Source organism: Drosophila takahashii, chromosome 3R (genome assembly GCF_030179915.1).
Source record: "Drosophila takahashii strain IR98-3 E-12201 chromosome 3R, DtakHiC1v2, whole genome shotgun sequence".
Lineage (NCBI taxonomy): Eukaryota > Metazoa > Arthropoda > Insecta > Diptera > Drosophilidae > Drosophila > Drosophila takahashii.
This window is the reverse complement of record NC_091681.1, coordinates 34,261,238-34,270,385: the sequence shown is the minus strand read 5'-3', so window position 1 is coordinate 34,270,385 and position 9,148 is coordinate 34,261,238. Positions and strand designations below refer to the sequence as shown.

The following is a 9,148-nucleotide window of genomic DNA, read 5'->3' as shown; positions in this document are numbered from 1 at the left end:
TTTTTTATATAATTTTATTGAAATTTTAGTCTCTTTTACTGTAACGTGTTGGTTGGTTTTCTTTTTTGTTTGCTTGCTCGGCTCATTTGTTAACTTATTGGCTAAATTCGCAAATCGCCGCTAGTTTCTCCTGGTTTCGTTATAAAATATATGTGTGAGAGTGTGTCTGGCTGTATGAAATGTTTGTTGTGGGCTTCGGTTTTCAGATTTCCGCATTTAGTCTAATTTGTTCGGTTGTCTTCTGCGTCTGCGCGTCTGCATGCTAAAACGTTGCACTCGGCTTGCATCAAAAAATAAAAGGCATACGAATTTGTAGTAATAGTAATGATAACAGTTCCTACTTTAGGTTAGTTCGTGAGTTTACATAGTTAGATAGTTCGTCGTTGGTTAGTTTGGGGCCTCGACTGCAACTCAGTACATAGCACAATGTGAAAAACGTCCTCTTTTCATCTCATTCCTCTATTTGATTCGGCTTTTGTTTATTTTAGTTCGCTAATGCAGTTCGCTTCTTCGTTCTTTTGCTTTATTTTATCGTGTGTAGTGTAGGCTAGCACTTAGTAAATAGTTATAAACATGCTTTGCTTTGTTTTCAACAAATTCCACGTACTAAAAAAATAATACATTTACAACTAATAATTTAGATTAAACATATACGTTTGTTCTGTTTGCCTGATGCTGCGTATAGATCGTAGTTATGTTGTACATAGCTATATATCGTATATATATATCATTTATATATTACGGGTGTGTACGGTGTGTGTGTGTGTCTGTGTGTGTAGGTTCATAAACTCATTTAGGCTACATTTGGAATACAAAATACGCAACATAAAAACCATTAAAACTCTTGCTCCTATCAATAAATTATCGAAATCAATCGCCTAGCTTTAACCTAGATCACCGACTGCTTCTGCTGCATCTGCTGCTGCTCCTGCTGCTTGACAAGATTACGCTGATAGTTGACCAAGTCCACTTTATTGAACTAAATTACCGTCCCGCCGGGCGCCGCCGTCTGTCCAGGAGACAAGTGCTGAGTGGCATGCTGCGGAGGAGGATATTTATTAGAAAGGATATTCAAGAAAAATTATATTTTAAAATATCAAAGGGTTCTTGAAAGGAAAACCCTCTGAAAACCCTTTGCTTTCTACTAGAGCCCTGCGTGAATCATTCTTTTTTTGATTTATCATATTATACGCCATCAAATTTCTCATTTGCTGAATTCAATTCTATGTGAAATAAAATAAATGTTTTTCTAATTCATTTCGAATTGAATAAATAATTTTTATGAATTTTTGGAAAATGCCAGTTTTTTTTGTGCTTTCTTTTAAGAACAAAAAGTGGAACATTTTTAACAAATCAATGTTAACTGCTTGGTAAATAATATTCAGGCAGATTTAATCACAAAGTGAAGAGCCTTTCTTCTTCAAAAGAAATTGTCGTTTGAATTATTTTGGAATTTATGCCATTCAAAATTCAAATTCATTCAATTCTATTAAACTCAAAATTATAATTTTTAACAAGTCAATGTTAACTGCTTAGTGAATAAAATTCAAGCAGATTTAATCTCAAAATTATGGGCCTTTCTCCTTTAAAAGAAATTATCGTTTGAATGTCGTTTTCAGAATCCATGCCATTCAAAATTCAAATTCATTCAATTCTATTAAGCTCAAAGTTCAAATTAATTCATTCATATAAAACAAAAAATTCAAAATAATTCATTGAATCCATTCAAGCAGGGCTCTAGTTTCTAGAATCTAGTAAGGACTAACCGTTGCATGACCAGGCCGCGCCCAGGTGTATATGAATCCATCCTGGCAGGCCGTCAGGAAGCAGTCCTCGCGAAAGATCAGCGCCGTCAGCCGCTCGTGGGCGATCTTCTTGCAGACGAGCGGCTCCAGCAGCGGGCACTCGTCGAATCGCGGACAGGCGGGCGTTCCAATGAGTTGCATGGGATCGAAGCTGCTCACCCCCGATGCTCCTCCCGAAGCTCCCGATCCGGACGCATCCCGGGCGGCCGTGGCCAGCGAGGAGTGGTGCGACGAACGGCTCAGCTTCAGCGAACCAAAGCTGTGCGCCGTCGAGCTGCTCCCGATGGCCCCGGCCGCCCCCGAGTCCAGAGTGCTCGAGTTCACAAAGTTCGAGGAGCTGCTGTGGTTGCTCTGGTTTCCACCACTGTGATTATGCTGATTGTAGCTCTTCAGCATGCTCATCGCCTTGCGGTGCTGCCGGTGGGCCGTCGAGTGGCTGCCTTCGTAGCCAGCCTTCTTTTCCGAGCTGCTCAGGAAACTGAAGTTCGAGAGCCGCTGCGTGAGGCTATTAAAAGCGCTGAAGCCGCTGCCCGAATTGGAGGACTTGTTCGAGCTGTTGGAAGTCTTGCTGTTGTATCCCTGTCCACTACCTGCTCCTCCATCGATGCTGTCGGATTTGGTGGCACTGATGCAGTTGGGAAACTTGATTGAGTTGTTCTGCTTCGTGGAGGTCGCCGCTCCCTTTTCTGCTGTCGCGGAGGCGGGCGTGGCTGCCTCGGTGTCGCAGTCGTCGGGCGAGGATTGCGAGGATATCGTGCAGTTGGCGGTGGAGAACTTGCTGGAGCTGCTATTGCTGTGCTCGCCAGCGGCGCCGTTTCCTGCCGCCGCCGCCGCCGCTTCCCGCGTGGGACTGCTTTCGGCAGGCTGTCCCGACATGGCCACTGGCCGGATCACCTTGATGCCATCGTCTTCCTCCGCTTCCTCGTCGACTCCTCCATTAAGATAGCCCCTCAAAGCCAGCGGATGCCTTAGCACATCCTCCGTGATGTCCCACAGGCAGATCTGCGTGTCCTGGCTGACGCTGCCCAGGCGATAGCTCATCAGCTTCTCCGCCGACGAGGCGTCCGAGCGAAAGGAGGCCGAATGCGGTCGATTGCGGGCAGCATGCAGGGGCGTGGAATTCCTTTCGAAGCCCTCGAAGCCGCCGTTCGCCGTGGAATCGCCCGAGAAGCGCGCCTCTCGCGAATTGGCAAACTCGTTCATTTGATTCTCATCGTCGCTGAAGTCGCCACCATCCCAGTTGGCATACGAAGTGGTGTACGGATCAAAGGCCACCACCGAGACCCACGAACGATGGCCCTGGCCGCGGGCCACCACGCGACGCTCCTGTAGCGACCACACCGTCACCAAATCATCCTCGCCGCCCACCACAATGTACTTGCCGTCCGGCGACCAGCAGACGCACAGGAAGCCGCCGAAGTAGGAACGCGCGATGCCCAGCAGCTCCATCGTGTCGTAGTGAAAGACGCGCAGGAAGCCGTCCTGCGAGACCACCGCCAAGTGGGAGCCGCAGGGCGAGAAGCACAGCTCGTTCACGCAGCAGTTGTCGGTGCTGAAGACCCACTTGAAGAGCGGATTCCTCGTCGTCTTCGATTTACTGGTGAGTATCGTGTAGCCGTCGCCCAGCTTGAACGGCTGATAGCTGGGCGAAGTGGCGGCGCAGGGCAGCTCCTCGTTGTACAGGTACAAATTACCCGAGGCGTGGGCGGCGAGGAACAGGTGCGGTGAGTTGGGCAGCCACTTCAGGCAGGTCACTTTGGTCTTGTCGATGAGGCGCTGCAAAGGGATAACTATTAGTTAACTATTAAGGGGAAATATTAGTTCAAGTACTCACCTCCTCGTTGAAGAGCTTCCTCACCTCCCGCGGACCCATCTGCGGGGAGACCAACTGGATCTGGCCCGTGGTGAAGCCCACCAAAAGGGGCGCTCCCGTGGGCGTGGCCGCGCTCGCGTTGAAGTCGTGGCAGCTGGGATTGGTGCCCTTGTAGAACTTCTTATCGATCGGCTTGCTCATCTCGGTGCCCTGAAAGTAAGTCAACAAGTAAGTCACTATCATCTGTTTCTGTTTATCTTGCTCGTTCTGGATTGCACTACGTTTTTTTCTATTTTAAACTAATACTGGAGTGGTTGGCTATTTAATACGTAGTTTTTGGTGGCTATTCTTTGATGGAAAACTAATCATTTTGGAGATTTGGATGGGAAAACAAACCCAAACGGCAGGAATCTTATTACACTAGCAATATAACCTAAAGGCATAACAAACTCAATGTTTAGTGTAACAAAATGCTGAAGGTTTAAGTTTTCTAGTCAAACTTTTGAATGGGTATAAACAAATGAATGGATTGGGTTCTTTATCCATCCAAATTCCTAATAAATATTGTAAGCAAGGAAATATGAGTCAAAATAATAACATGAATCATCATTCTGGGTAAATCAAACCTAGAATATTTCATAATTAATGCTTAAAATCAAACAAGGGACAGAAATGTTTGTAATTGTAGGGAATGATGATAACTTAAGAGAAGTGTTTTTAACCACGATTGATTTTAAGAATTTGGTTTCCTAGTTTTGCAATTCAAAAGAACTGCGATAGCCAATGAAAACGAAAGTAGAAACCGGAACAGACCCCTAAATTTCCGCTTCAGCTGAGATTGGAATGGAAGATTACGCCCAGTGGGATGAAGTAATCTCGGAAATTAACACATTCTGGAAGGCGGAATGGAAATTAGCGGCTTGTTGGCGGAATCAGGTGGGAAAAGCGGCCGATTGGCCAAGTTTTTCCAGCTAGCAGCAGCAGATAACTATGGCAACAAAAGAAGCCAGCTAAAATAAATACAGAAGGAGAATCGCAAGCTGTTGCTGAACAGAAGGCCAAAGAATTAGAAACAGCTGCTGGGTAAGTACAGAAAAGAAATGAAGTCGAACTGGGATTACTCTTTCGCTGACTAACTTAAGTACAAAGGGAACTAGGGTAACTAAAGGTTAATAATTGGACAATGAAATGCAGGGTAAACTGCTCGCCGAGCAACAAATACAGACTGCCTTCGAGCGCAATAAACATTCATAAAAACGAAACCAAACAAGCGAATTGATCATGAAGCGCTCGAAGTGGAACAAATTAAGCCTTCGCTGGGGGGAATGCAAATGGCAAGGTATTCAATTGGCTGCTGCAATTGCATTCCCCTATCTCTGGTGTGATAAGCTAGCTGCTCCTCCTCCGATTCACGTGATTTTTCCCTCACCTTCTTGGCTCCTCGAAAGGAGTAGACATAGAGATCCCTTCCGAAATTAAAGCAGATGCGATCGCCTCCGAGCACCTGACTGGTGGCCACTCCGTTCTGGTCCACCACGCCGCCGTTCATCATGGAGTGCATGGAGATGCCTCCGCCCAGGCGGGCGTCCACTGTGCTGTTCGCAGGAGCACTGCTGTTGCTATTGTGGTTGCTATAATTGCTGTCTCCGCCGGCGCCTCCATTGGATATTGCTGGTGCTGCTCCTGATCCTGCTCCTGCTCCTCCTCCCGCTGGCGAGGCTCCCGGCGAGCTGCCATTCGTTGTGGCTACTGGGGAACCCGCTGCTGCTGCTCCTCCCGTTTTTGGACTGGGCAGCGTCACCATGGAGACGCGCACCTGCGGCGAGCTCTGGTTGCTGCTGTAGCCCACGCGATTGGGACGCGAGTACTCCGAGAGGGTCAGCAGGCGGTAGGTGCCCTCGCGGGTGACGAACTGCGTCTTCAAATCGTCCTTTGCACTGGCGTCCAGTTGGTTGGCCATCGCTTCGCCAATCCAATGTAATCCAATCCGCTGGAGCACCAACTCAGCCCATGTGAATGTGGCCACCTAGGTGCCCAGTGGTGCTAGTGGTGGCCTCTGTGGTTGCTCCTCCTCCTGGTGCACCACCAATTAACCGCCCTTTGCCTGTTTTCCTCTTATAATTAGATTTAATTCCTTCACTTTCGAGGGGCTCTGCTGGCTATGTTGTTGTTCCTGCCTTTCGAGCTGCCTGATTTTCCGTCTTTTCCGGCCACTGCGCTGGTTGCCTGCATCACGGCGTCGTGGCGGCGGTTGGGGGGGTGACGGCGGTCGCGGTTATCGCATCGGCCGCACGCTCGCTTTTTATTCCGCACAAATTACTTAATTTATTTCTAATTTCTGATTGGGATGCCAGTGTGGCCGTCGCTGCTCTCAAATGTTGCTGGATGGTCTCACTAAAAGTGACGCAGGGTTAGCCGAGACACGAACCGTACACGGCGTCATTTTTAGCGTGACCATATTCCCAATGGTTTGTGTCTCCGCTAACCCGGCGTCATTTTTAGTATAACCATATTCCCATGGCTTGTGTCTCCGCTAACCCGGCGTCATTTTTAGTGAGACCATGCTACTTTATCTGGTATTTTTAGTGAGAGATGCCAGACTGTCAACGGAAAGGGCGGGCTTTTTAAATTGCAATGAGAACCAACATACGAACAAAGAAATAAAGAACGTTAGGCAGAAGTGACTTGCGTTGGAAATTATCGCTATTTATTTTTATGCCGTTATTTCAATTTTAAATTCATTTTTAAATTTTAATTTAGGTAATACGATTTTAAAGAACTTATAAAGCTCTAATTTCAAAGGGTATAAAAAGCTTGCTTTCCAACAGTAAAAGATAAGCTTCTTTGCTGAAGAAGTGACTTAAGCCACTGTAAATTTTTGTGTGTTTGAACTGAATTAATCTGGTAGATTCCTGAATTTAAGAGATAAGAACTAGCTTAGCTTTATGCTGCTGATCAGTCCACTTTTTTAAGTACACGAATAGTATCACGCTGTCCTAGGTTCTGCACAGTTCGACTTAATACTTTGATTCGATTCCATTAATACTTTCAACATGAGGAGTTTCATTGCTATCTTCTTTTTAATAAATGTTTTGTTGCTTCTAATTCCCTCATCCTTTGGTGATGTAAAGGTAAATATAATATTGGTTTGTATTTCTAATCAAATATTTGTCTAAAACTTAGCGAGAAAGCTTAACATATTTTAATTTAAATAAATTTATTTTTATCTTAGGTATTGGTAGAAGATGATGCGAATGGAAGACTGAATGAGATGGAAAGCCACGCTGCACGGATAGTCAAGAGAAGCCCAGTGAAACAAACAAATAGAAAGCCAACAACAAAAAACCTTATAATGCGCCAATGGGATGGTAAACTGTGAACTCAGAAGCTAAGTCAAAAAGCTCTTGTCAGTGAAGTTGGTAAAAGGCTCTGAAATGCATAAAAAAACCGTTAAATAATTGTTATTTGGGACAAAAAATAAAAATAATTAAAATCGCTGCATTCATGTCAGTGGAATCATGCTATTATTATTTATAACCAGTACTGTCAGACTACCGGAAATATTTGTTTAATAAGAGAGCTGTCAAATTGCTTACAGAATGGGGCGGGATATATACATTTCATTGAAAACTAGCATTTTTACAATGAACTTTCTTAACAGAACTTCTTTTAAGAAAATTTTTTAGGTTTTAGTAAATTTTATTAAAACGTTTTCTTTTATATATATTATTGTTTGTTTTTTAAGTTCTTTTCTGGCTTACCTCGTATAACTTTTCCATTATTTATTTTCTTCCACGCTGTCAATGGGCCAACCAAAGAAATAAAGAACGTTCTACAGAAGTGACTTGTGTGTATGGTGTTAGCCGGAAATGCATTTGGCATGTCCTGCGAAATTGGCCAAGTGAAGAAGAAGAATGAAGCTGCTGCTGTATTGTTGCCTTTCCTTTCCGCCTTTTACTTGCCCTCCATTTTCTTGTTACTTTGCGCTGCCAATTGCATTCGCATTGGAGTTTCCTGCTAAATCTCGTTTCGGACATATGTCTTTTGTCTTGGCATTGTCACCCCAGGAATTTCGCCCTTTTAGCTTATTCCCCCGGTCAAGAGTGAAATGGGTAAACATGTAGCGACCTCGAGGGGCGCATCGAACTCGAATCAATCACGAGCGATTGATAAGAAAGGGCCACTTGAGTGGGGTATAAAAAGCGACTGCAACAGCTGGAGAACCACCCACAAACTCCACAAACCATGAGTCGACTGCAAGGTGAGTTCATTCCGTCGGTTGATTGTAGAATCTCACAGAACTAAAGCTGATTTCTATCCGATTAGCTTTGCTTTGGCCCCTCGCCTGCTGTCTGCTGCTTCTAGTAGTCCTACATCCTTCCGGAATCCTGTCGCAGTGCAACGATACAACTCAGCCGGGCTGCCTTCATCAGGCGGAACTAGGAGTCGCCCAGCGCCATTGTCTGGACCCCACGAAGTACTGGCTCTGCACGGCCATTGGCCAGAAGGCCGAGCTCAAGAAGTGCCAGCCGAACACCGGTTTCGACCAGGATCTCAACGCCTGCGTGCCCTGGATCGCCTGGGTTTGGCAGCCATGTCCGGAGCCGCCAAGTCGTCCTCCGGGCTGGGAACACTGTTAAATTATTGGCCCAAGGAATGTCATTTTAAACTGTACCCACAAAATGTAATTAATTTGATTTTAAATTTAAAGCCTTCTAAATAGACTTTATAAATAATTATTATTTTCCACTAATATACATTTAACATTTTGATGACAAAAAAAGTTCCCAAATTGTTGCCGAATTATGGCTAATTTTCTTATTTATGTGAGTATGTTACAAAATATATAATTTTTTTTCCTCATTAAAATTTGTTTGTGCTGGCTAAACAAGCAATCTAAATAACCAAAATAATGTAAATTCACACGTATGTGGGTTAATATACATTTGCATTTTTAATGCTAAAAAACTAATAGGTATGATTGGAATATTAAATACATGCTAATTTATTAGTTTTGCATGTTCAACTATTTGTATAATAACATCTGTGTCCCAAAAATGCAGTAAGCCATAAAAGCTTTAAATACAAAATTTGTAAACATTTATTGTCACGCACTTAAACCTGAATTATGCGAATTAGGTTATTTATTCGACAAAAAAAATATATTAAAGGCTAATATAAATAAACAATGTGTTTATGATTATTTAAATGAAGGCACTTTAATCAAAAATTAAATAAATTTGTCAAATAAAAATAAAAGTAGAGGTCACTCATCAAACATAAAATACATTTTTCACAGAAAACTAAAAGTAGAGAACAATTTAAGACAATTTGTAGTACTGTTTCTATTACTTGCTTTACAAATATTTGTTTTAAAGATTAATTTCTATTTTTGCATTTTGTTGTTTTTTCAAATTGTAAAGATAAATATATTTTCTAGTAATGATTTTTGTAGTGCATCCAAAGCTAATAAAGGAAGCGGCGTGAATGTGTCAATTAGTTGTCTTGCTTTCAGATCGTTGCCAAATAT

The 9,148-nt window shown here is 43.6% G+C and overlaps 2 protein-coding genes and 1 long non-coding RNA gene across 3 annotated transcripts; 2 read left to right on the top strand and 1 right to left on the bottom strand.

The window, feature by feature from the left end:
* Positions 1-505: 505 nt before the first annotated feature.
* On the bottom strand, positions 506-6,001 carry LOC108058279 (WD repeat-containing protein 20). The gene is made up of 4 exons (XM_017142923.3): positions 5,048-6,001; positions 3,640-3,828; positions 1,767-3,581; positions 506-1,039 (listed from the first exon to the last, which is right to left on the bottom strand). The coding sequence occupies exons 1-4, from the start codon at positions 5,576-5,578 to the stop codon at positions 980-982; spliced, it is 2,595 nt and encodes an 864-aa protein (XP_016998412.2). The 5' UTR covers positions 5,579-6,001; the 3' UTR covers positions 506-979.
* A 657-nt stretch (positions 6,002-6,658) lies between these two features.
* On the top strand, positions 6,659-7,134 carry LOC138913226 (uncharacterized). The gene is made up of 2 exons (XR_011418881.1): positions 6,659-6,749; positions 6,851-7,134. It is a non-coding gene; the product is annotated as an uncharacterized lncRNA (long non-coding RNA).
* Positions 7,135-7,863: 729 nt separating this feature from the next.
* On the top strand, positions 7,864-8,258 carry LOC108058227 (uncharacterized). Its single transcript, XM_017142836.2, has 2 exons — positions 7,864-7,879; positions 7,945-8,258. The coding sequence occupies exons 1-2, from the start codon at positions 7,864-7,866 to the stop codon at positions 8,256-8,258; spliced, it is 330 nt and encodes a 109-aa protein (XP_016998325.1).
* The last annotated feature ends 890 nt before the right edge of the window (positions 8,259-9,148 follow it).

Bases quoted from the DNA above. Each gene is read 5' to 3' on its own strand.
- LOC108058279 (XM_017142923.3), bottom strand. From the start codon at position 5,578: ATGGCCAACCAACTGGACGCCAGTGCAAAGGACGATTTGAAGACGCAG. The intron at 3,582-3,639 runs GTGAGTACTTGA...ATCCCTTTGCAG, and splicing joins GGAAGCTCTTCAACGAGGAG to CGCCTCATCGACAAGACCAA. The intron at 1,040-1,766 runs GTTAGTCCTTAC...CCTCCTCCGCAG, and splicing joins CGCGGCCTGGTCATGCAACG to CATGCCACTCAGCACTTGTC.